Consider the following 25,415-nt stretch of genomic DNA (forward strand, 5'->3'; position numbering starts at 1 on the left):
ATCTGGCTCGTCAAAGAGACGACTACTCCCCCCTGACTCGCCTCCTCCACTGCAGGTGCCTTCCTCTCACGCGTTTCAATCACCATCTCAGTATGTCCAGCGCATCTGTATCCGCACTGGCCCAAGTCATGCGGCGTGCCGCAAAGGCGCTGCCGCCCATCAATTCGGCCAGTTTCGGCGAATCTTTCGACTGGTTGGGCCAATATAAGGTGGTTCTGCTGGGCGACGCCAGCCACGGCACATCCGAGTTCTATGCCGCTCGCGCAGAAATCACCAAGCGGCTCATCAAGGAACATGGATTCAAGTTAGTAGCGCTGGAGGCGGATTGGCCCGACGCCGAGGCGATTGATCACTATGTGCGACGGTGGCCAGGCCAACATCCTGATCCGGTGAAGGCGGCCAGGGATAAGGAAAGCCCTTTTCAACGGTTTCCAACGTGGATGTGGAGAAATCGTGAAATGCAGGACTTGATCCATTGGATGAGGGACTATAACGAAGGTTTACCCCCAGAGGAGAAGGCCGGTGTGTATGGATTGGATCTATACTCAATGGGGTCGAGTATGAGTTCGGTGATTGGATATCTACAGAATATCGACCCGGAAATGGCCAAGGCGGCCAGAGAGCGATATGCTGGACTGCAGCGCTGGGTCAATAGGGAACACCAATACGGACGCAAGATGCTCCAGACCAAATACATGGAGCATCTGAAGTCCTGTGAGGAAGACGTCATCAAAATGCTTCTAGATTTGCTGCGGAAAAGATTAGAGTACTCGGCCAAAATCAACGACGGTGAAAGATTCCACAGCGCTGAGCAGAATGCCGCGCTGGTGGTGGACGCAGAGGAGTACTATCGCAAGATGTACTACAGTGATGTGGTCAGCTGGAATCTGAGGGATCTGCACATGTTCGGAACATTGAAGCGCTTACTCGACTTCCGGAAATCCAAGGCCGTGGTATGGGCTCACAATAGCCACCTTGGAGACGCGCGGTTCACCGACATGGGCACGCAGCGGGAAGAACTCAATCTCGGTCAACTCTGCCGCGAGCATCTCTCCGATGTGGTCCTTGTAGGCTGCGGCACACACGACGGTACAGTAGCTGCCGCGCACGAGTGGGGTGGTGATATGCAAATCATGAAGGTCAATCCGTCGCAAGAGGACAGCTGGGAGTACGTGGCCCACAGCACCGGCATTCCGAGATTTCTGCTTGATATGCGCAAGAAGCATTGCGACGAAGATACGCGCAGAGCACTTTCTGCTAGTCGGCTTGAACGATTCATCGGTGTGATCTACCGTCCAAAGACTGAGCTGTGGAGTCATTACAGCGGTTCCAGGTTGTCCAAGCAGTTCGATGCGTATGTGTTTTTTGACAGGACGCAGGCGGTTGGAGCGCTGGAAAACACACAGCCCCATACGTCACTGCTCGAGGCGGAAACTTATCCTTTTGGTTTGTGATTGTTGGCAACGGGACAGTAAGCCACCGTACCAAGGGATCTCCTTGCCCAAAGTTGAGGTTTCATGTGTACAGGTGAATTGGTAATTTGAACGAGGAACAGGCGCAGTCGTTGTTTCGCGGAACCAAGGGGGAGGGAAGTCGTAGCTTTCTTACGGTTTTTCCTCCACGGCGCCTGTCATTTCCTTCCCCACACCGAGTCAGGCTGCTTAAGGTCTTTCACTCGACTGAATGGCTCAATCCGACCGAGCGCGTGTGGCTTTAGTCTAGTCCAGTCAATGGACAACATTCTTTTTGCGCGGGCGTCGAGAACGGGTATCATAGCTTTTCTCATGGCCTCGTTGGCAGGATTGACACCGTCCTGTAAAGCTTGTTTCGCGTAGCTGATGAAAGTCGGAGAAGCGCATTTCACACAATAGTCGTAGATGTCGTCGGCGGAGAGTGTATTGAATCCGCCTTGACGCATGATAAGCACCGTGTCGGCGGTGATTATGCGATAGTAATCGGCGCACCAACGGTCAAAGAAGCGAGCTGCATATACCGTCCAAGCGAAGGGGACCCATGGGATGAGCTTGCATAAAGCGTCATCGACGACAACATAGTGCCATCTCAAGAGCCGCCTTTGCAAAAGTGTGAAGACCTCCTCAGCCTGCGCAGTATGGCTCAAGTTGGAGTTGTCGGTCACATTGTCCAATTTATCGTTTCGATTGCGGGCAAACCAGTCATAGCGATTGCACAATGCCTTGAGTTGTCTGTTTCGGTCCTCCTCAGGTTTCTCGGAAGTTGGAAGAGCTCGTACGGCCAATGCAAAGCCCCAGTTATCATACCCATATTGGACCAGGAGCTGGAACTCACGGCGGGAGATTCGGGGAATCGGGAAGGACTTGTCATTAACTGTGAAGGTGGAACCGCCGTAAATGGCAGCCCGGTCTGGATGCTCGACAAACATGCGAGGGAGACGTTTGGAGAGGAGAGCGCATTCCTTCCGATTTTGCCTGGTCTGGGCTATGCGCTGCTTGTAGAATTTTCTCATGACGGCGGCTCTCCGCCACCAGTACCTAAGCCGCTGAAGCAGAGTGATGCGGCCGTTCCTGTTTGATTGAGGCGGGGGGATGAACGGTAAGGGAGGCGGGCGAAGGGACGAGAGGTCTTGAGGAGGGGCGCCATTGGAAGTAAGTGGTTTGATCCGAAGGACGTCGGGATAGATAGGGGTGTCCGTGAAGAATCGAGGAGAGAGGTCTTCGAGCCAGGATTTGGACGTCGAACGACGCTGCGGTCGCTTCGTAGAGGTGATGGAGGCGGAGAAGTTGGAGGTAGAGATAGAGAAGGGACGGGAGAAGGTTCTGCTGAAAGAGCCAGAGCTGCTTACACTATCGCTAAGGCAATGCACGAGGCTCATTGACATGAAATGCACGCTGTGATGGGCTAGAGGTGTAGATGTAATAGAGTCTCGGTCAATGGAGTTTGTACATTTTTCAAAACTGCGGGCGTTGGAGGTGGAGACGCGAAACACGAGACACGCGCAGTTGCGCAGCTTCCCCAGAGAATTATTTCCGCCGCCTTTCCCATACATACAATCTGGCCTCTGTGCCTCTACCACCACCATCTCCCCCCTGCTGATTGACCACTCGCTTCCTGCACGTTGTATTTCATCGGCTCCATTTCAGTTGCGTCGGCATGAGCTTCCCTATGTCATTCGAGATGCACCATTGAACAAAACCTTACCAAGGGGATTGATTCCCTGAAGCCTCGTCAGGATGCGGACCTCGAATATACCCTGGACATGGTTCCTCGTCCCTCTTTTGTTTTGGGACTCCTTCGTTGTTCCTACACGGGCTTCTCCTTCCGTTAATGTCGCCTTACAGACCTCCTTCTCCGCCGGTCCTTACCTGGTCGAATTACTAGAAACGGCTGCGCTTGAAAACTCCTCCTCCTACTTTCCTCTTCTCGACCGTATCGCCGATGGTGTTTTTGCAGATTTGCAAACAGAACAAGAGCTGTATACTAGATTCCTCGAGATCCTGCAGAACGATGGCCATCTTTCCACCTCCGAGTCTCTTTCTTCCTTCAAATTCGCTCTCGCCCTTCATGCTGCGGCTCCAAGGGTTGAAGCTCATTTCCAGTACTACACGACTTCTGTTCAACCTCATCTGATGGCTGCCCAGGATGCCGCCTGCCCTGTCTGGGTTTATTTGGATGACCACCAATTTTGCTCTCCTGCTTTGGACCGTGCTCAGCAGACCGTCTCCATTCCCGATGCTGCGAACGATCTCCCATTCGATCGAGTCCTTGGTGCCTCGTCTGACGGACCGACATCTATCCTCTATGCAGACATCACGCATCCTTTGTTCGGCCAATTTCACAGTGTCGTCAGCCAAACCGCTCGTGAAGGGAAATCGACATACAGGGTGCGTTACAGACCTTCGGCATCGGTCTCTCGCGGACCCATCCCCGTTTCAGGTTATGGTGTGGAGCTCGTTTTAAAGCGCACAGACTACATCGTTATTGACGACCGTGATGCCCAAAAGTCGGGAGATACGACACCGGACCAGCTCTCGTTAGAGACCGTCCAGGATGATGAGCTCAAAGATCTGAAGCCCCTGACCACTTCAGAAGTTGCCAACCTGGGCGTCAATGCTGCCAGCTTCATCGTCTCAAGCTCGAGTCCTCTGGATACTCTGTTGCAGGTCACATCCGATTTTCCTAGGTACTCGTCCCTTCTCGCAGCGGCAAATGCTAGCAGAGAGTTCATTCTAGAACACAGGGCAAATCGAGAGAAATTTCTACCCTCAGGATACAATGTCTTGTGGATCAACGGTGTGCAGATCGAGCCCCGCCAGATCAATGCCTACTCGCTCCTCGACCATTTGCGAAGAGAAAGGCGCATTATTACCCAGCTCAAGAACCTGGGGCTGACACCGTCCGAAGCTATTAGCCTGCTCTCCAGTGAGATAATCGCTGAAGCACAAGCCAATGAAACGCCTCAGCGGTTTGACTGGCGCGACGATTCCGAAGCTGGTGGGGTCCTGATGTGGCTGAATGATCTGGAGCAAGATAAACGTTATGCTGGATGGTCATCGTCACTGCGGTCTTTGTTCCAGAGGACCTATCCCGGGCAGCTCCCCCAGGTATCCCGTGATATACATAACCTCCTCGTGCCGATTGATATGGGCAACATCAAGGATATTGAACTGGCTGCCACCTCACTACAGAGTCTGGTTAGGCGACAAGTCCCCATCAGAATTGCTCTGATTCCCACAGGGGAAGGGCAGACGGCGAACATTCATTCAAAAGTGGCATATCATATTTCAGATACCTACGGTCTAACTGCTCTGATGAGCTTCTTTTCCGATGTTGTAGCATCTAAGAGATTGGATACGAGCCCAGAGAAAAGTTTCAATACCGCCATCAAGGGTCGGGCTCTCAGACAGGGAAAGGAGCCATTATCGTTTCAAGATGTTCTGACAGACGAAAGCCTGGATCTACGACTGCTAGCACGAGATCAATATCTGGCCCGCTTAGCACTGACAGGGCCCAATCCTCCTTTCCTCGTCAACGGCGTGGTCTTACCGAGGACGGAGAACTGGTTCGAGCTCTTGAGTGCGCGACTGTATGCAGATCTCCAGCTGGTACAGCAAGCAGTGTATCAAGAAGCAATTGCGGAAGATTCCTGGATTCCCGAGTTCTTCCTCTTCCAGGCTGTCAAGCGGCGCAATGAGATAGTCTTCCCTGATGACCCCAAAGACATCGAAATTGTCGACGTTGGCCAAATAGCCACCGAGTTTGCTGATAGCTTTGCTCGCCTACCTCGGCTGGCCGGGACAGAGGCGACCTTGTTGAGCGACCGCGCTCATCTACTTATCGTCGTTGATCTTGAATCCGAAGCTGGTCGGGCCTTGGTTCTGGAAGCGCTACTATTTCACCAGCGGAATCCTGAAATGGAGCTTTTGATCATTCACAATCCTAGTCCTGGATCGCAGGCCTCGACCTTTGCCCACGCTCTATATGCGCTTTTGCAAGGGGACGGGCGGGATTTGGCCGTCGAACGGCTTGAGCAGTTGATCAAGGGCGATCTAAATCCTTCTGCCGATGATATGACAGATGCATCAGCTGAATTTTGGCGTTCTCAGACAGACTTAATCCGCAGGCTATCGTTCTCAGAAGGTCAAAATGGCTTGTGGCTGAATGGTCGTCTCCTAGGACCGCTCACAGAGAGCTTCACCTCTGTCGACTTCGAGTCGCTGCTCGAATTCGAACGGAGGGAAAGGATAGCACCAGTTACAACTGCCATCACTGGACTTGCGCTGGAGGACCGATTCGCGGGGGCTCTCGAGCTTGCAAAGATCACCTCGCTTGTTGCTCGATCTCTGAAGTCTGACCTGCCGGAGGGTTTGAGGGAATCGGCACCCTTGATCAGACTGGAGCGGTTCAAAATCTGGAACGGCACTCATACGTCCATCAACATATCGAACTCGGCCGATGTCAATGTTCAGATCGTGGCCGTAATCGACCCGGCCTCTGAGCTTGTCCAGCAATGGGTTCCGATTCTGAAGAGCTTGTCGCAGCTCAGTGGAGTGAGCGTGCAGATCTTCTTGAATCCGAAAGACAGATTGACCGAGCTACCAGTCAAACGATTCTTCCGCCAAGTCATCAGCGCCGAGCCCAGTTTCGACGCCCATGGTTCTCTATTGGTTCCCAACGCATCATTCAGCGGCATCCCCAAGGATACACTCTTCAACCTCGGAATGATTGTCCCTCCGTCATGGTTGGTCGCACCCAAACAATCTATCCATGATTTAGACAACATCAGGCTTAGCAACCTAGCCGAAGGGGAGAACATTGACGCTATCTATGAGCTTGAGCACATTCTCATTGAAGGCCATGCAAGAGACGTGACTAATGGTCCACCCCCTCGTGGCGTACAACTGTTGCTGGGGACTGAGGATGAGCCGCACTTTACGGACACCATCGTTATGGCTAATTTGGGTTACTTCCAATTCAAAGCCAACCCGGGGTTCTGGCAAATATCATTAAAGCCAGGAAGGTCTTCCAAGATCTTCAACATTGACAGCGTTGGCCCCCATGGTTACTCGGCTCAGCCGGGCGATGAGACCACATCAGTCGCTTTGCTTTCGTTCCAAGGGCTGACTCTGTTCCCTCGGCTTTCCCGAAAACCCGGCATGGAAGAGGAAGATGTGCTAGAGTCCTCTGCCTTTGGGGGAGCTATGGACTACCTTAGCATGGGGGCGTCTTTCGCATCTTCGGCGCTGTCGTCATTGGGCTTCAAGAAAGCCTCGACAAACGCAGACATCAACATCTTCTCGGTGGCTTCGGGTCACCTTTATGAAAGGATGCTGAATATCATGATGTTGTCGGTCATGAAGCACACCAAGCACAGTGTCAAGTTCTGGTTCATCGAACAATTCCTATCACCATCATTCAAGAGCACTCTGCCTGTCCTTGCGAAACACTACGGCTTCGCTTACGAGATGGTCACCTACAAATGGCCTCACTGGCTCCGCGGTCAAAAGGAGAAGCAGCGGGAAATCTGGGGGTACAAGATCTTGTTCTTGGACGTGCTCTTTCCTCTGGATTTGGACAAAGTCATCTTCGTGGATGCCGACCAAATTGTGCGCACCGACATGATGGAACTAAACAAGGTGGACCTAAAGGGAGCTCCCTACGGCTTCACCCCAATGTGCGACTCTCGCACAGAAATGGAGGGCTTCCGGTTTTGGAAACAAGGCTACTGGGAGACATATCTCAGGGGCAAACCTTACCACATATCCGCTCTCTATGTGGTCGACCTCAAGAGATTCCGTCAACTCGCCGCCGGTGATCGTCTCAGACAACAGTACCAAGCGCTCTCCGCCGACCCCGCCAGCCTCTCAAACCTGGACCAGGATCTCCCGAATCACATGCAACACAACCTGCCCATCCACAGTCTATCTCAGGAATGGCTGTGGTGTGAGACATGGTGCGACGATGCAAGTCTGGCCAAGGCCAAGACCATTGATTTGTGTAATAACCCCCTCACCAAGGAGCCCAAGTTGGACAGGGCGAGGAGGCAGGTTCCTGAATGGACACTTTACGACGAGGAGATTGCTGGAGTCATCCGGGCGGCAAAGCAGAAGGAGAAGGAGGAATCCACCCCGGCCATCATGGACAACGAGGATCTGGACGAGGCCGAGGCTGGTGGTGGTGGAGGCGACAGCCAGCAGAAGAAGCTTGTAAGTGACGAGAGGATTAGAGATGAGTTATGATGATGTTTTGTCTTATCTTTCTTTGCTTGCAATGGGGGAAAGAGAGGGAAAAGGTTGTGGATAGACTTATAGAGCTGTACACTACATAGTACCGAGTACCTAGGTACTTTAAAGGGCCAGAAAAAAGATATGGTTTTATGGGAATCACTTTTAACAGATGAGACGAGACCCTTTATGTCGGGACACTGAAATGTGCTGCAATTCGTCGCTCTCTTTTCTCGTTCTCTCTCTCTCTCTCTCTCTCTCTCTCTCTCTCTCTCTCTCTCTCTCTCTCTCTCTCTACGATCGATGTTCTGGGCTAATACAGGAAGGACACTGTAAGTTTGACAATGGAGAAGTAGGCCTACCACCCCCCGAGGTCTCATTGATTACCTAGGTAGGTACTCCAGGATTTACAGGTGGATGAGGAAGAGTCTGACTACCTGGTATTCAGCTCCTTTTCCATCCCCGTTTCCTCATTCGAGGTTCTTGTTCCTCATCACTACCTAGGTAGGTACCTCTTGTAGGTGGTCCTGGTCCTGTTCCTGATGTAACTTGTGCATTTGTAATTCTCGTCCCATCACGAGTCACGACGGCCAAAGCCTACCTGGGTAGGACTGGTACTGGTACCGGTAATGGTACCTAGACCGCCCATTAATGTCTGACTGACTGACTACTCCGAATCCTCGACCGTTTCGCAGACTCGTTGATACTGTCCATGAAACTTGACCCGTGTTCATGTTCAACGGATTCTCCCAAATCTTCATCCCCACCCTCAAGGGACGAGTCCTCATCAACGTCATCACCATCATCCCCATCCGTGTTCTCGTCCGTACTTGCAGTATCATCATCGTCATCATTGTTGTCGTCGTCATCGTCGTCATCGTCGGTCTCTACCGCTTCAGCGTCGACAGCCTGCTCTGCGGATCCGTCCTCGTCTTCGTCTTCATCCGCAGAGCCCTCAGAGGTAGTGTCACGTTCCTCGTCAGTCTGCTGAGCCGCGCCCAGGTCATCATCTCCCCCACTCATTTCGCTCTTGTCCTCGTTCTCGTCCTCGTCCTCCTCCTCCTCGTCCTCCTCCTCCTCGTCCTCCTCCTCCTCAGAAGCCAAGTCACCATTTTCCAGCACAGGAATCTCCTCCAAAGGAGATCTCGATTCCAGTCGCCGTCGCTGGATGGGAATATTCGGCGACGGTCGTTCCTGGCTTTCCTGCAGTCTTGCCTTTTTGCTGCTCGTTTGTGAAGGTTTCAGTGCTGAAGTGTTGGCCTGGGTCTGCTCGAACAACTGGCTTGACCCAAGAGTTTTACCAGGCGTCTTTGTGATTAGCGGAATCCGTGTGCGAGAAATCTCATCAGTCGGATCTCCATCTTTGGCCGACGAGCGCGATTGATCCTCAACCTCGACATCCGCTTCTGATTCAGATCCAGAATCACTGCTAGTATCCTCGTTCGGAGCATCCTCTGCCGCCTTGTCGTTCTCGGAGGCTTCGCCATCTCGTTGGTCTTCTTCCGGACCTTCACTACCCTCTTCCTCGTCATCGACAACATACTCTTCCGAGAGGCCTTTCCTCGAAGTCCTTGTTTTTTTCGTATTCCCACTTAGCCTCAGCTCCATCTTTGACGGTGTCAGAATCCGAGTTGACCTCGGGCTCTTCTCCAAGGCGCCAATCTTAAGCCACTTCCCTCGCTCCTTTTTCGAATGCCGAGCGCGATAATGGTTCGAGCACTGCTGCGCGGACCGTGTGCCCATTCTCTCACTGACCTTGTTCCACGGGATGCGGTAATCCTGCAACTCATTCCCGTCCGAGTCGCGCCGTAACTCGTCCAAAATCTTGCGGAACTTGGCATCCTCTGCTTTGGACCATTCACCAGTGTCTACTTCGCCGTAGCGTAATTTATGGTGCCATCGTTGACTGACTGCATCGACTGTCCTCGTCAGCCTTTTTGCGATCTCAGCCCACTTTGGCCCGAGTTCTTTGTGCAATCGAATCAGGTCGTTGTCATCTTCGGCCGTCCAATTCCTCGACCCCTCCACGTTCTGAAAGTTTCGTTCACGATAACGCAGCATTGATCGTCTATTCCGATTCGGGAGAACACCAAGATACTCTTTTAGAAACTCTGCTCGCTTGATGAACGGCCAGTTCCAACTGCTTCTTTTGTCCCGTGTCATGGTATCCGTCATCATGTCGTTGAACTGAATTCGGCTGATGTTGTGGTACTCGCAAAACCTATCTCTCCACCTGTTTAATTTGTTGAGCTCGACTTGACTGAAGGCGCCAGTGCGTCCTTGTAGACCGTTACCCTTGCCGTGGCCCATGTCCTTCTCGTGTTCGGCGAGAGCAGTACTCGCCCAAAACTCCTCTGAACATTCCTGGCACTTAAACAGACCCACATGCGCACGAGGCTTCTTCAAGTGATTGTTGAGCAGATTGCGATTTGCAAATCTCCGATGACACCTGGCGCACTCGAGCGAGTCTGCATTGCCGGATTGCTTGGATTTTGGAGCTTTGCTGACTCTATTGGCTTTCCTGGCTGACTCTACTTCGCTCACATCATTTTCGGAACTGGTAGTTTGATCTCCATCAAGGTCTGGATCATGATCCTCATCCTCATCTCGTTCCTGAAACGTCCTTTTGGCAACAGACGTTGCAATGTCAACAGGTTCACTGTCGTCCTCGCTGTGAGAAGCATCAACCTCAACATGAACAGAATCCTTCATCGGAGTCGAATAATCCACATCAGGCTCTGCTCGCTTTTTGCCCTTTGGTGTCGCATAAGTAGCTTTTCTTAGTTTCTTCCGACCGAGTCCTTCCAAGGCGTCGGCGTCAGAACGCTCCTGGTCGGCACCCGTTGCGCCGTCCGTCGGGGCGAGGTCCTTTTTCTTGGACTTCATGCTAGAAGGGCCAGCTTGGCTTGTTCCTGGAACGACCACCTCAGGCCGCTGTTTGACGGAGCTAGATGGCGGTGACTTCGGATTGAGGGTTGGATGTCTGAGGCCTGAACCTGGCGTATATTTTTGGGCCCAGCCATCCATGCTCCCCTGTCTTTTCTGTAGTCGTGGTACAATCTTGTCCGTGATCTGCCGACTTTGAAGGACATCTGTAACCCCTGGTTTCTTTAGTGAATCTGGCTTGCTTGTTTCGTTAGGTGGGACGGAAGTAGGCGGGGAGTTAGGCGACCCCTTCCTGCGTTTGCGGGTTCTCTCAGGGCTGCTTCGTTGGGGTTGGGGACCGTCTCCGGCGTCCCGTTTACGTTTGAGGTTTGCTCTCGGCATCGGAGTCTCTTTCACGATTATATTTTCTGTTTCATCGAAGACGCTAGAGGGGGAGGTTGACTTAGGGTCGGAAAGATCTTCGGCGACGTCGGCATCACGCGTAGCCTCATGCATCTCGATCTCCGGTCCTTCCAGTCCATCTGACCGAGGTTCCACGTCGAGGCTGTGACCATGATCCTTAGACTCCGGTTTCTCTTGAGGAGTGGTAAACTCCATGGAATCCTCTTCTGGTGGCTCCCCGTCCTCGACCTGGGTTTGTGCGTCATTTGACACATTCGGCTGCGTAGACTGTGGTTGCTCAGGCATCTCGACCTCTGGATCTTCATTGAGCTTTGAGGAGGCTTCAGCAGAAGCAATCTGCAATGCACTGTGTAGCTTCATATGATTCGCCAGCGTATCTTTTCGGCTCATCTGTTTTCCACAAACAACACAACGGAAGCTCATCGTGTGTACGTTCGCGTGTCTTCTCGCTGCCTTTCCCGAGCCGAAGGTCAATTTGCAGTTGTGGACGTCCGCCCAAGGGCATAGAAACCGGCCTTTATCGTTCGACTTGAGCTGTGGCATCTCCGCAGCGGGCACGCCAGAAGTCTCTCCATTTGTCGCATTGGTCCCTGATGCAACGGCAACCTCAGGCGTAGGTTTTGCGTGGATAGTCTCAGCTTGCTTGATAATTGGATCGTCATCTTCCGAGCTGTGGAAGCGCGTGTGAGACGCTGCAGCGGTACCTCGCTGACTCGCTCCATTGACTGCGGTGAATGTAGTGTTCCCGCTCTGCCGCCGAGGGCTTTTGGCGTTGTCTCCGTCGCTGGTATCCGACGTCGCATATATGTGATAGGTTTCTGGCTCCGTCTCTTTCAAGGGTTTGTGAGGACTTGTGTCGGTCGGGTGTCGGAGAGAGGGGGACTTTCGTTTTGTTGCTTCATTCGCCCAGTCGTCGCTGGAGCTGTTTACTGACAGCCGGCGTCTGCGACTGCGCTTCTTGGATTCGCTACGCGGCTTGGTCGTGGCGTCTCTCACCGCCAGCGCCTGCGTTCTGTGTTTGCGATTGAAGCGTCTTGCCATGCCTGTGGACTCATCAGGAGCAGGTGCCGGATTGAGATCAGGTTCCGCATCGGAGTTGGGGCCCAAAGCTTGGACACGGTCGTCGGGGATTTGAGAAAAGTCGAATTCTTCTGAACGCGCAATCAATCACAAAAGCGCCAATAACTCGACTCAATAGATTTCACTTACGCTCCTCGTGCTCAGACTTTGGAAGCGAGGTAGACTCGGACTCTTGACTTTGAGTTTGTCCCATAATAATCGCGCAATGTGAAGGACTGCTTCATATTACGCGCATACACATGGCCGTCAGAGGCCACATGCGATGAGGGAAAGGATTGTGAGAAGCGTTGAGTGAGAAATTGTACATGACGAGGTGCCGCATCGGATCGCAAACCGCGTGTGGAGTTGAGGTTTGGAAAGAAGGTGAATCTCGAGTGAGAGATCCACACATGCTATAGTAACTATAGTAAAGGATCTACAGCGTTTGGCGCGCATGCGAGAAGCGGGGGAGCTCGCTTCAGGGCTGGTGAGCTTCAAAGAGACCCATTGTTGCAGCCTCGTTAGCACCTCCATCATCTCGCGCTACAAGGCTGCTTTCAATCATCTCGGCACCAACCATCAACTCAAATGGAAGACTGACCTTCGATTTCGTTCACTTGCACATCCGGACGAAAGGACAAGATGGTCCTCCTTACGACCACACCTCGCATCCTCTCTACCATTTCCTCGCTCTCACCCAACGATCGCTCATCCCTGGCCACCGCAGACTTGCCCACAACATGCGGCCAAGCAATCGAGCACACCACGCTCATCGCCATGTCTCGCCTCAATAAGACAATCACACTCAACAACCTCCTTCGCGGCACTCACATCTATGTCCCCCCACCACCGCCGAAACCCCAGCCATCACCGGAGTACGTCGCTCTTATGGAAAGGTTACGCAGAGAACAAGAACAGCGTGAATACGCCTCTCTCGTTTCCAGCTCCCTCTCAAGTTCTCTCAATACAGGACGAGAAGATGAAAACGACGACGACATCTCCCCTTCGCTCGTGCTCAACATCTTTCTCAGCATAGTCCTCTGCGCAGCCGCAATATTCTACTTGACGCGGTGGTGGGCTAACGACGGGATACGGGTACTCCTGTCCCTAGCTACAGGGATAGTAGTGGGAGTTGCTGAAGTCGGCGTATATGCTGCGTATTTGAGGAAAGTCAAGATGAGCAGGGACAAGGAGAGAAAGAAGAAAGAGCGGAAGGTTGTCCTCGGAGAGTATACTGGTACAGAAACAGGAGGAATAGCCCTGGATGCTAAGGGCACACCCGTGTCAGTCGACGTGAATGCGATTATGGAGAAAGAAGAGATATGGGGCAAGGGAATCAATGGCGGGATGAGGAGGCGTGTAAGGGAGAAATGGCAGAGGGATCAAGAGAAGGCTAAAACATGAAATGGTATTTGTTCGAAGAATGTCTACTGTCATCATGTCTGAATCTCATCAAAAAAGACCTTGGAAGATCAACCATCAAAATCATAAATCCACCTCCTGAACCAACTCTTCACCTTCTTCAACTCCTTGATCCTTGGCTCTAGCAGCAACTGCCCCTCGCATTCCTTCCCGACAAACCCGTTGTTGAGTCCGTCCCTCACAAACACCTGTTTCCCTCTTAACCACGTCTCTTTGACCTGTCCGATCATGGTCTTTCCTTGATACGGTGAGCATTTGTTCCGGAACAGCATCGTGCTGGGCTCTACAATCCACTCCTTCGTATCGTCAAAGATACAGATATCGGCGTCAAACCCGACGGCAAGGTCCCCTTTCTGCTTTTCCAACCCTACCTGTGAGGCAGTATTGGTGCAGCACCATGTCACTACGTCGGTGATGGCTGAGTCTGTACCAGTCAAACCCCGGCGAGTCATTTCCGTCCACAGGATGGGGAGCCCCAGCCCCACAGATGAGATGCCTCCCCATGCGGAGAAGAAGTCGCCTCGGTCTGTCTCTAATTGTAAGGATTTGACGTTGTCCTTTGGTTGACAGATATGTCCAGGTATGTGTGAAGGAAGAATCTTAAGATCAGGTGTACAGGGCGAATGATCCGATACCACCGTCTTGATCACGCCTTCCACGGCATGCTGTCTCAATTCCTCCCAGAGACTATCTTGGTTCGACTGGGTTCGAATGGGTGGGCAGCATTTGTGTCTCGTGTCACCCAAAGCAACCTGTTCTGCAGCCAGGGACAAATAGTGCGGGCAGGTTTCGGCCGTGATGTTAATCCCTTGCGCGCGTGCTTTCCTCAACAGAGGAATAGCTTCCATGGCTGACAAGTGGACGATATGCAATGGTAAGTTTGGCGCGAGGTGAGCCAAGGAGAGAATTTCCTCAATGGCATAGGTCTCAAAGGAGGGCGGCCTCGACTCGAGGAAAGTGCTGTACGCATTGAGAGGCCCGTGTGGCTGCAAGGGAGGTAACGATATCTGGACATCGTCTCCGACCGAGTCTGCAATGGGCGGTATCATCTCTGCATGGAACATGACAGTCGTAGGCTCATCTGCTAACTCAGCGAACACCTTTGCAATGTCGGTGGATGAGACCGCAGGAAACTCTTCGACGCCGCTGTCAATGAGGAACCCTTTAAATCCCCTCACTCCCTCTCTGACTAGGGCCCTGAGTTCGCCCTCGTTGCCAGGGATGATGCCCCCGTAGAAGCCAACGTCAACCCAGCATTGGCCTTGTGCTGCTTTGATCTTCTCTTGCAGCCCCGCCACTGTGGTTGTAGGCGGTACAGCGTTCAATGGCATGTCCACCACAGTCGTCACTCCACCAAAGGCGGCGGCTTGCGTCCCCGTGTAGAAGCCCTCCCATTCTGTTCGGCCGGGTTCGTTGAGGTGGACATGGGCATCCACTAAGCCCGGCAGAAGTATATAGGGCGAGTAGTCAGTGTATGGTGTATCGGGAGGGAAATCGGACGCAGGAACGATCGAATCAAAGGTCGCGGTGATTTTGCCTGTGGCATTGGATATGACAATGGTAGCCGGGGAAAGTCGTCCAGACAGGATGACTCGAGACGAAGCGATCACAGTTATCGGAGACTCGCCTGCTGCCTCTAACAAGCCATTCGGGGGAGACCGTGGAGGCGTCGGATAAGGGTGGAAGGCTCTGGTCCAGCTAGTCATTGTTAAGGTAGGCCGTAGAGCACAAGCCGCTTGCAAAGGATGGATATGAACAGCACAGGGTTTGAGAGCACACAACGGGTGGACTGGAGACGCTGAGCATGTGAACCGGGGAATACAGTCCTTATCACACCGAGTTGATAAGCACCGCGCAAGTCAATCGTCGTCTCAGCACCTTTTTTGAGAACGGAATTGGGGCGAGAATTCAAGCGGATAGAACAAAGGACGAGAACAAAAGAGAGACATACCACCTTTCAATGGCCACTCGCGAACATCCATCGCAATCAGCCCGGGTGTCTCACAGCCACCGTCGGGAGACAGGACCTGCTGGATATCCTCAGACATATCGCAGGAGGGAAGGTCAGAAGCCCTCCACGCGGAGGAGTCCGATCGACTTCTGGAATGTCGGGACGCTCTGAGAGTTGCTATTGGTGAGAATAGACATGCGCGCCGACGCTGAGCGCGTGGGCGGTATCTGTTACTCGATCATATCGAGTAGAGATAAGAGGAGACATCTCGCCGGAAGCTGAAGTTTGAATTTTGGTGGGATGGTGGGCATCAATGGCGCTGACGTACGCCTGTTATCGTTGGGAATTGGGGACATGTGCCTGGACCAGGAGCCTCTGGGCAGGGACGCTTTCCCTCATGCAGCTGGCCGGAATTCGGGAGTCGGAAGGCTTGTGATAAGGGTCCTCGGGCGTGTTCTAAGCCTGATTCGGCCTCGGCAACCTCTGAAAGTGTATGTCCATTACTCGATAGTAAGGCCATTTTTACTCGATCAAAACTCCTGACTGGTACTTGCTGTGTGTATGTCTCTCATCTTGCTCTTTTTTCGCTCACATAGCGTAAAACCGACGTAATACATTCGCTCTGCTCCGATGAAAACTTTGAGGTAATCCGCATAGGAGTTCCCGCGGCCTGCGCAGGCAAGGAGTCGGCAGCGACAAGATCATTGCAGAAGGCGAATTCCGGCGCATGTAGTCACCAATGAAGAGTTGGGAGGAGTTCGGAGGCTTGAAGGGCTCATCGGAGGTACAGCCGGCAAGTAGAGGCGACGGGAATCGAATGATCTTGACCTCGAGTCGAGAGTTGGAATCACGCAGCTGGCGTCACTAATTGAAAGCTCCATCGGAGCAACGACAAGCCTGGGTCCGGTCTGCCTCGACATGCAACGGCGTCCCTTCACGTCCGGGCAGAGGACAGTAGGGAACATGGATAAAAAAACAATTTTGAATCGCCGAGGAAAGACTTCGATGATATGAAAAGAAGGATGAAGAAGTTGTTTCTTTGGATTTCGTGGTCACAGGATCAGAGCGAAAAAGCACCGTGGTCACGTGACAGGCACCATGTCAAGAGGCTGTCTCCCTCAACTCCTGTTCCCTCTTCAACTTGCTTCTTCCTTATAACAAAACTAGGTCGGGCTCCTTTTTCGTTTGGATTGACATAAGAAGTCACCCGTCTTGCTTGCTGCATCCAATGTGTTCCATCCACCACTTCAAGCGTGTTTGGGCAATTGGTCAGGGCTTGGATGCCACACGCCCTTCACTTGCTCGGCCCCTTGGATGGCAGCGACCCATTCCGGACGATGATCTGTATAAATCTCCACCTGGGGCTTGCTGGCGTGTAGCATCTCATCCCCATCAACACCACCAATCATCACGGCGACGCCACCACTGATTCCGCTGCTCCTACGGTACAAGGTCGACCCGCAATGGTCGCAGAAGAAGCTGGTCATCTGGTTTCCAGAATCGACGTCCAATGTGAACGTCTTGAGGTTGCCCTTCACCACCTTCATCCCCTTGAAGGGTACCAGGATATTGTTTGTATTCGTTGACCCTGAAAACTTCTTGCAGTCAACACACCAACAGCGCATCTGGAAGCAGTGTCAGACCTAGAATTCATCGGAAGAGTATGGCAGACATACCCTCAAGAAGGGCTCGGCTTCCCAACTCAGTCGATTTGCGCCACACAGGCAGCTGGATTCGAACATTGCCGTTTTCTCTTTCTGTTACTTTGCAGTGGTTCCTTGTCCAAGTGTCCGTCTTGTGACGGTGAACAGGCGACTTTATATACGACTCTATATCTTGCTTCTATGAGACTTGAATCTTATTTCCATGCTGGTGTCTTCGCTGCCGACAGCTGGTAACAGTCATACACCAAGTGTTTCTTGTATCTCCTAAATCCGACTCTGCACCAAGTATCGGGCTTCAGGCTGACGTCTGCAGACCCCGACTGTCTGACTAGAGAAATGCACCAAGTATCCAAGAGGAGAAAGAAATAAGGTTGTCCTTGAGCATTCGCTGCAGCCGAAATCCCGTCTTGGTGGTGCCGTCTAGTATTACTGGACGGATCTTTACCCCTGCCTCTACACAGTATGGTCAGGCGGCTCCGAGGCTATTGGCTTCGGAATGACCCAGATGACTGCGACTTCATTCCGCGTCTTCGTGGATCATGCTCTTCGACAATCTTCCCCATCCTCCCTGGGAATCACAAGAAGGGAAATTATTCTACCGTCGTTCAACCACAGCTTGGAGGTTTAGAGATGGTGCGGACGCGCGCCGAGGCTCATGCAGTTGATCATGTCATGATAATAGGATTCCCACATAGGTCCAGGAGATAGGACCTAAGGGCTACCATTTCGTGCATCGAAGTGCGAATGGACGAGCAGTTTTGTAAAAGAGTCGAAGATACCTCATTTCTCAGGCCTTCATTGATGGTCCTTCTGAGCAGGCTTAACTATGGCCGGACCTCATTCGATTTCTCAATTCCCCTGTCATTCCAGCATAGTCTTTGGGCAAGTACCGATCAAACAATTCCTCCCAGACATTACGCTTCCTGAAGTTGTTTATGCCAACATCTTGGAGGAGCAAGTCGGTGTACAGCAGCCCATCGAAGACGAGATCGGGACATCTCCCGCCTGCACCTCCGCCAGTAGGTGGGTGTCTCCACCGGCAGTACTCACTTTGGAGGATCGTTTGATATTCAATATCCTGGTGAGTGGTTGTGGAAGAGTTCAACTTCGGGATCTTATGCTGGAAGAAGGCCGTTATCCACAACGCCTGAGCTTGTGCGACCGTGATGGCGTTGAGAGCAAGGTGAGCCCCGATGAAAGCTATATTACGGTGGTCCAGAAAAATCTTTGCCGGCGGCACCATGAAACGATACAACCGATACGGTGCGTGCGCCAGGGTATCTCCCGAGACATGGATCGGTCCTAGTCCATCTGGCAGAACTTTTATAGGCCCTGCGCGAAGACCTGGCACAGCTTTGAAAATCTCCTCATCCGCATGCTTGACGAGATACTTAGTCTCAGCCTTTTCTGATCCTGGGAGTCCCAGTTGCGGTGCCACACTTGGTGGCATGAACTTGATGGGCGGAGCCACCCTCCAGCCGGTGCAACAGACAAAAGTGTCAGCATGAAGCACTTCACCATTTGAAAGATGGACCTCATTATCCGCCAGAGATGAGACGTCAGCGATATGGACAGTTATCCTTCCCTGCTCCACCAATTCGAACCAGTTGGTTTCATAATTGTGAACACCCAGGGAATTGCCCATCCAGAACATTGACGCCCAGGGCTTTAATTTTCTCAGCTCCGGATGCTTGTGGTATGCGTTTGCTGAGAGCACGGGATTTGCAAGTATCTTCCAGAACAGCTTCACCAACTGCCGACCCAGCCAGGTCTGGTGCAGGAGCCTCCGGACCAGGTTGAACCCGCTGCCCCCAGCCCAGATGCAGGGTTCAAACAGGGTGAAAAGCCTTGTAGTCGCCATTCTTTGAATCGACAGCTTGAACGGAGAAAACATGACAGGCCATACCCAACTGGGGCCGCCGCCCTCTGGTCTGATGACCATATTCACGTGGGCTCCCGAGATCGCAGCAGAATAGCAGACATCCCATGCCGACTTGTTGGCCCCAACTACCACGACCTCCTTCGACGCCTGTATATCCTTTGCACGATCTCTTAGCTGGCGTGAATGAAAGAAGTTCCCCGTGAAACTTTCCCTTCCAGCATAGTTGGGCACGTACGGCTCAGAGGTCAACCCCGTAGCCACAACAAGCCGCCTAGCCTTCAGACATGACGCTCCACCGTTCTCAGCCTGTCTACGCACTCGAAGCAGCCACTCACCGGTCTCGTGCAGTTCTGCGGATTCAACCTTGGTCTGCAGCCTCAACCGCGACACCAGACCGAACTGCTCCGCAAATTGACGCAGATACTCATGCACCACTGTGCCGGGAATATGCTGTCCTGGCTTGACACCGAATCTCTCAGGTGTCATGGGGAAATCGCCAAACTCGTACGAGCCGACGATGTTGTTGGTCTTGAGGCCAGGGTACAGGCGCTCTTTGGCCCACGTGCCGCCGATGGACGTGGCAGAGTCTATGATGAGCAGACTGGCGTCTGGACAGACCTCGGAGTATGTCTTGGCCATGGCGAGTCCGTGCCATCCTGCGATCATCTATGAATGAGTATGCAGGCCTTTGCAGGGCCTTTAATGGCGTAAGTCAGCTCACCTGCACCGACGATGACTAGATCGAAGTTCTCCATGACGACCGGATATCGGTCCACCCCCAATAGTCCCTCCCTGATCAATGAGTGGGTTGTCTCGGTGCTGGTAATTCAAGCCCAATCCTCAACCACGTTCTCACAGGAACATATCTCATCGCATATTGTAAGTCAAGGTTCGAGGTGACAAATGCTGCCCTAGGGTAGGATGGGATCTGTCGACGCGCCGTTCACATGGCGCACCGCTGGTGGTGGTGCCGTCAGCGTCTGTAGGTATGTCACCCCGACGAGAAACCTGGTATGTATCTTGTTCAATGCAGAACGTACGTACATAGCATATATGTAAGAACTAGGGTCATTGACCGTTTATCAGTAAATTCATAGATAGAGGGACAAGAGAGTCTTCGACGGATAGTCGTGTTGCACGTCGCACAGACACACCCAAAGTATGGTAAACCGGCACTCAACTCGGCTTATCTCGCACCATGCGGCCGCGGGAGGAGGGGGAACGGAAATGTCCTGCTCGTACGGCGTATCATTGGTGGCCTCACAAATTGTAACAAGTCACACACACACACACACACCACTTGACTCATCTGACTACGAGTAACAGATTATCAAACGTCTTTCACCGACCGATACATATCCACCGTGAATGTGAGCTTAGGATCAAGGCGCCCCCCCGGCTGCCTTTCATCGGTTATACGAGTACCAGTTTCTCTGGTGAAAGACAGGGCCGCGAAGAACACACAGGGGTTGATGGTGTGACAAAAGGGGATTTGGAAGGTTGATCTAATTGAACTTGAACTTGAACTATTCGAGGGACTCGACCGGGCATCGAGAGTACTTTACGAGAGATTCGCTCTAAAAGCGGCGAATGAGACAGACAGACAGCCACACGGACGGACGACCAGAGGAGAGGAAAAAGAGGAATAGAGGGAAATAGTTAGTTTGCTCGTTTCCGCGCAGGAACACAATTATCGTCTTTCGCATCTCGACAAGATGGCGGACGCTCCCCTCCTCGATCTCGAGGCGTATCCCACTGCGAAGGAATTCGTGTCAAAATGCCACGACTTCTTCCGCGAGGTTAAGAACATGTACGCAAAGTCCCCTTCCTCGCCTTTCATCGTGCGCTTGTCTTTTGAGGGCCACGTGTCTGATGCTTTTCTCCCCTGTCAATCGTCATCACCACTAACATCAGCTCCGCCTGGCCATACCAGAACCCCAGGCAAAGACCTCGAGGCCCGACTAAACCGCGACTACGGCCCAGGAACACCCTTCTACGAGGCCTTTGCGCACTATATGCGTCTGGGCCTCAAGGAAGGCTGGGTGGCGCGCGACGAACTCGACGGGCCCAAGTACCGTCGCGGCCGCATCGCCCCGCCCACGCCGGAGAGCAACTTCATCTCCATCACCACGGTGTACATGGACTCGAAGGAGGTGTATCGGGGCCAATACCATCAACATCCGTACGGGGAAATCAACTGTGTCATCTTGGTGGATGAGACGGCCGAGTTGCGAGGCATGCAAGGGTGGCAGGGGGCTGGTTGGACCAGTCCTGGGCCTGGCACGCACCATTATCCCGAAGTAAGAGGCGGTGCATTGGTGGCGTTATTCTTTTTGCCGGCAGGGAGGATCAGTTACGAGGCGACGCCGGATATGCCACAACCAGTTTCGTTATAGGACAGCCTTGCGCGCTTGAAGGGGTCCCTATTCGTGGGCAGTAACGCGTCAATGTCGGCGCTGCCACTTAACTGTAGCTGGATGCATTGGTCGCGAGAACATCGACTGTCGAAGCGAAATCCGTTAGTACTTCCATAATCTCGGAGGTTTGAAGCTCCTAGAGGAGATTGACCAAGGGGTGCTTCGGAGACTCATTCACAGGCATCGTACTTACCGAATAGTCCGTGGCAGGCACCGGTGCCATGGGATCGACTTGCTCCCACTGCAAAAGTCTCACGAACGTCGCAAGTATGGCTCCCAGCTGTGCGTAGGCAAAAGTTTCTCCGACGCACCGATGTCGACCGGCCCCAAAGGGCAGATAAGGGCTGTTGACCGCCTTCGACAAGACAGCTCCATATCCGTAATCTATCGTGTCATTATCCTCGCCTTTCTCATTCAATTGTTGTTGCTGCCCCGCCTCATCTGGCTTGTCCCATCGATGCGGGTTCCACGCCATCGGATCGGGAAAGAATTCCTCGCATCGAGAAGGAACCCCGGGAGCCGCCAGTAAGATGTGGCCTGCAGGAACGACGACGTCTGTCTCAGGAATCTGCATCGGCTGCTTGACTTTGCGCATGATCGAATGGATAGGGCTATGGAGACGCAGCGTTTCCTTGATGACATTGTTATGCAGGGTAAGTTCCTGCAACGTGTCATAGGTCGGGGCCTGACCACCCAGGACACTGAGCTGCTCTTGGTACAACTCTTCAATGAGATGTGGACGGTGGGCGAGATGAAGCATGATCCAGGTCCCAGAGGCTGCGGAGTTGTGTTGCCCGCCCATGAGCAGAGCTATCATGAGATTGGCTATCTCCTCGTCTGCTAGGGGCGTGCCCTCTTTATACCGGCCGTCCATGAGGGCCCAGAGCATATCGTGGCTGCCATCTTCGTTCCCAGTCGACCGTCGTTTCTTGATAATGTCCATATACAGATTGGCCATCATCTTTTGAGCACGATCTCGTCTCCGGTTGACAGGTATGGGCAGCCATGGAAACATGAAGTTGATTGGAGCAAAGCCGTCGTCGAGATGACGGTAGTAAGTGGCGAATGAGGAGTCGAAAGAATCTCTGACCTCCTTCCCCTGGAGTGAGCCTGCTGCGCTATACAAGGAAATCTCGGAGAGCACGGTAGATATATCGCATACTCCGCCCTCACCCTGGAAGATCGCGTTGGTATTGATGTACTGCTCGGTTTCTTTGATGAATTGGGGGACGTATGCGCGTAGGTTCGTACTTGTGAAACCTTCCTTCAGCAGCTGCAGCATGAAACATATCAGCAACAGAGACGTGGGGAGTTGGAATTCTTGTAAGAGCTGCAAAGCGACAATTGGCCGTACCCTCTTCTGGTCCATGAACCTTGCATTGTCCACGTCGTACACCACGCCGCGACCGAAGACCGGGACTGTTAATGGACCATATACTTCCTGCAGACGCGGTGAGTAGCGAGATCATGATTATGGAGAGCGGTGCACCGCTTACTTCGGCGTTAAGATCCTTCAGCTTCCCATTCAAGATGAAGTTGTTGCCCTTTGCCCCCAGGTATACCGTGACTTTCATCCCGAGCAGCCCAAATGTGAAGAAGTCACCGTACTGGCACGCCGATCAGCGAGAGTGAGCCATGAACGGGATCCATCTCAACCAGCTTCTGTAAGAACAAGACTGCCCATACGGGGTCAAGTGTAACGCACCTTTTCTCGGCATTTGAAGAAGAACTCGTATGGGTCTTGTCCATAGTCGACGGTGCTGCCAATCAGGGGAAACCAATGCCATACCACTGGCGGTCTGTGAGGATCTCGGAACAACAGCTGCTTGACAATATTGGTGACGACTGAGATCACAATGAGCCAGAGCAGTGTAGTCAGAATTTTGGTGATGACCGCCGACATGGTTAGGGCAGTTCTGTATGTTCAGCCGATGTGTCCATCTGCAGGCGTCGTTCAACGCCGTGTCTGGCTGTTTGGAAACATCATACGGGGGAAGTTGATTAATTGCAACTGCTATCCACTCGATGTGATATTACCGTTTGAGATGATGGATTGATTCGTGGATCAGGAAAACACGAGATGGCAGTTGGCGGTGAAGAGGAAAGCAGCGCCAAAAGCGGCAATGAATATGATGCACTCGGCGTTCCTCTCCAGCACATCTACTTTTGTTGACTCTTACACAAGGCGCTCACGGCTCTCAAAATTCTGCTCCAAGTATACCTATGCTGCCTCGACCAAGAAGAGGTATTCATGACCGTCGGGCAGGTCGCCAAAAGGCCAGACGAGTCCCCTCGCTTTCACTACATGCAAAGCTTCTGCCGGTTCCTCATGGTCAACCCAGAAACTCGTGTCGGCACAGCAGACGACCCCCTGCGTCCAGTGCCCCTCGAAAAGGCTGCCTCTCAAAATAGCCGACCTGACATATCTGACCGGACTAGACTTCATAACATCTCTCGCATGCTCTCTCGCGCAATCCAGATTGGCCCGTTCGAGCCCGCGTCCGAAACTTCTCAACGCCGCAAGGATTGCGGCAGGATGTGAACTCAGAATACCGAAAGTACAGTTCGGTCTATCTTCTCGAAGCTTGAGCAGAAGCTAGGCGGTCTCAGATTGGGGTTGTCATAACATAGTTTGGAGAGACTCCTTACCCTTGTAGCCAGCCGGCGACGCCTGTGTTGCTGGTCCACGCACAACTGAGTGACCCAACAGACTTGACGGTCCTCGAAGTTCCAGAATGTGGCAAAAACATGGCCGACCAGACTGCTGCCGGCCATTGCTCTAACGAAGAAGTTCTCTGCACCATCGGGCAAGCACTGTTGCCGCAGGCGGTCGACGCTCATACGAACACGGCGGCCTGTTGCGACGATTAGCATTCTGACTACCCACGAAGACAATGCCCAGATACCATGCTTCGCAAACGGTCCCATCTTTTCTTCTGCGTGCGGGCCCCAAATGCCGTATGAAGACGAGAACAACGCGGCCGCTTCTTTGATCATGTCCTCGGTGATCTCGTGTGCAGCCACGATCTCGAGGGTGAGATGTGGCTCGGGGGGACGTGCGGCTTGTTTGTCCAAGCCATAGAAAGCCATTGCGATGGCGTCTTCCTTGGATCCAAGGCCAAAGGCGTGGTAATGTGTGCAACGAAGAAACAGCGCTCAGGGCACTAGAGAGAAAGTGGTCTGGGAAGAAATGAAGAACATCAGCTGGCTTGCGAGAGATTAATATTGTTGGAAACGAGCTTTTCTCATGTGTGGCGCAGAATTTCCTTGGGGCTCATCCAAACTCTGCCTTTGCCTATAACGTACGGCAACAAATATCAGAGTTCGACCACCAGCGGAACCAAAAAATTCCAGCTTCGGACCATGGAAAAAGTCGAAGCATCCTGCAGATTCTCGAAACAAGCTTCTCTTCATAGGTATGTTGGTCTTAGCCCAAAGTCTCGCTATCAGATGTCGATCAACAACCGAGGTGTGTTGCTTGTAACCTGGGTTGCTTCGATCGATTTCAGCGCTCTTACAAGGATCTCACAGAGATTGTGGGAGCTTCCAAGAGGACTTTACTCGTCAGACTTTCCCCTTTGTATCTTCTTACCTGCGCAAAAATATGTGAACCTGGCAATGTTTCCACAAACCTTCGAAGCAACAGCAGCGGTTTCGGATCCGGCTGGGTTTGCGAAAATACTCGACACCCTCCTTGCAAACTCCGCTGACACGTCTCCTCCGCCTACTCTATTTCTCTGCCAGATACACAGGGGACTTACTTCGCTGGCCGTGTTGATATCCGTCCTGTTCTCCGCTTCGTTGCTGTCTCCAAACCTGGAGGAGCTCGCTTCCACAGGGTAGGGTTTGTGCGGTGTGCAACTTCCTTTCACTGACGAGAATGTCACTAAGGCTGTTGCCTGCGCACAGTCTTCTTGTATCTTTAGCTCTCACTGCTTCTTCGAATGCTTGCAATGCTCGGTGGATCATCCCTTCTACCGCGCCAAGCTCAACTGCAGTTTGCCGGGAACCTGCCCTTACCTCTATACGTCT

General features: G+C 52.6%; 11 protein-coding genes across 11 annotated transcripts; 4 read left to right on the forward strand and 7 right to left on the reverse strand.

Moving 5' to 3' along the window:
• Positions 1–92: 92 nt before the first annotated feature.
• Positions 93–1,454, forward strand: Z520_01503 (uncharacterized protein; the record flags this gene model as incomplete). The annotated part of the gene is made up of 1 exon (XM_016772020.1): positions 93–1,454. The coding sequence occupies one exon, from the start codon at positions 93–95 to the stop codon at positions 1,452–1,454; it is 1,362 nt and encodes a 453-aa protein (XP_016637159.1).
• Positions 1,455–1,630: 176 nt separating this feature from the next.
• Positions 1,631–2,857, reverse strand: Z520_01504 (uncharacterized protein; the record flags this gene model as incomplete). The annotated part of the gene is made up of 1 exon (XM_016772021.1): positions 1,631–2,857. The coding sequence occupies one exon, from the start codon at positions 2,855–2,857 to the stop codon at positions 1,631–1,633; it is 1,227 nt and encodes a 408-aa protein (XP_016637160.1).
• Positions 2,858–3,209: 352 nt separating this feature from the next.
• Positions 3,210–7,715, forward strand: Z520_01505 (uncharacterized protein; the record flags this gene model as incomplete). The annotated part of the gene is made up of 1 exon (XM_016772022.1): positions 3,210–7,715. One exon carries the CDS (start codon positions 3,210–3,212, stop codon positions 7,713–7,715), a length of 4,506 nt encoding a protein of 1,501 aa, XP_016637161.1.
• A 633-nt stretch (positions 7,716–8,348) lies between these two features.
• On the reverse strand, positions 8,349–12,261 carry Z520_01506 (uncharacterized protein; the record flags this gene model as incomplete). The annotated part of the gene is made up of 2 exons (XM_016772023.1): positions 8,349–12,139; positions 12,198–12,261. The coding sequence occupies 2 exons, from the start codon at positions 12,259–12,261 to the stop codon at positions 8,349–8,351; spliced, it is 3,855 nt and encodes a 1,284-aa protein (XP_016637162.1).
• A 428-nt stretch (positions 12,262–12,689) lies between these two features.
• Positions 12,690–13,451, forward strand: Z520_01507 (uncharacterized protein; the record flags this gene model as incomplete). Its single annotated transcript, XM_016772024.1, has 1 exon — positions 12,690–13,451. One exon carries the CDS (start codon positions 12,690–12,692, stop codon positions 13,449–13,451), a length of 762 nt encoding a protein of 253 aa, XP_016637163.1.
• Positions 13,452–13,519: 68 nt separating this feature from the next.
• On the reverse strand, positions 13,520–15,175 carry Z520_01508 (uncharacterized protein; the record flags this gene model as incomplete). The annotated part of the gene is made up of 1 exon (XM_016772025.1): positions 13,520–15,175. The coding sequence occupies one exon, from the start codon at positions 15,173–15,175 to the stop codon at positions 13,520–13,522; it is 1,656 nt and encodes a 551-aa protein (XP_016637164.1).
• Positions 15,176–16,667: 1,492 nt separating this feature from the next.
• Z520_01509 (uncharacterized protein) lies at positions 16,668–17,162 on the reverse strand (the record flags this gene model as incomplete). The annotated part of the gene is made up of 2 exons (XM_016772026.1): positions 16,668–17,045; positions 17,097–17,162. The coding sequence occupies 2 exons, from the start codon at positions 17,160–17,162 to the stop codon at positions 16,668–16,670; spliced, it is 444 nt and encodes a 147-aa protein (XP_016637165.1).
• A 742-nt stretch (positions 17,163–17,904) lies between these two features.
• Positions 17,905–19,721, reverse strand: Z520_01510 (uncharacterized protein; the record flags this gene model as incomplete). Its single annotated transcript, XM_016772027.1, has 2 exons — positions 17,905–19,622; positions 19,688–19,721. The coding sequence occupies 2 exons, from the start codon at positions 19,719–19,721 to the stop codon at positions 17,905–17,907; spliced, it is 1,752 nt and encodes a 583-aa protein (XP_016637166.1).
• A 960-nt stretch (positions 19,722–20,681) lies between these two features.
• Z520_01511 (uncharacterized protein) lies at positions 20,682–21,362 on the forward strand (the record flags this gene model as incomplete). Its single annotated transcript, XM_016772028.1, has 1 exon — positions 20,682–21,362. The coding sequence occupies one exon, from the start codon at positions 20,682–20,684 to the stop codon at positions 21,360–21,362; it is 681 nt and encodes a 226-aa protein (XP_016637167.1).
• Positions 21,363–21,429: 67 nt separating this feature from the next.
• On the reverse strand, positions 21,430–23,286 carry Z520_01512 (uncharacterized protein; the record flags this gene model as incomplete). Its single annotated transcript, XM_016772029.1, has 5 exons — positions 21,430–21,519; positions 21,577–22,656; positions 22,738–22,824; positions 22,880–22,990; positions 23,089–23,286. 5 exons carry the CDS (start codon positions 23,284–23,286, stop codon positions 21,430–21,432), a joined length of 1,566 nt encoding a protein of 521 aa, XP_016637168.1.
• A 318-nt stretch (positions 23,287–23,604) lies between these two features.
• Positions 23,605–24,473, reverse strand: Z520_01513 (uncharacterized protein; the record flags this gene model as incomplete). Its single annotated transcript, XM_016772030.1, has 3 exons — positions 23,605–23,979; positions 24,033–24,238; positions 24,290–24,473. The coding sequence occupies 3 exons, from the start codon at positions 24,471–24,473 to the stop codon at positions 23,605–23,607; spliced, it is 765 nt and encodes a 254-aa protein (XP_016637169.1).
• Between the last annotated feature and the right edge of the window lie 942 nt (positions 24,474–25,415).

The sequence above is a fragment of the Fonsecaea multimorphosa genome (genome assembly GCF_000836435.1).
Source record: "Fonsecaea multimorphosa CBS 102226 unplaced genomic scaffold supercont1.2, whole genome shotgun sequence".
Lineage (NCBI taxonomy): Eukaryota > Fungi > Ascomycota > Eurotiomycetes > Chaetothyriales > Herpotrichiellaceae > Fonsecaea > Fonsecaea multimorphosa.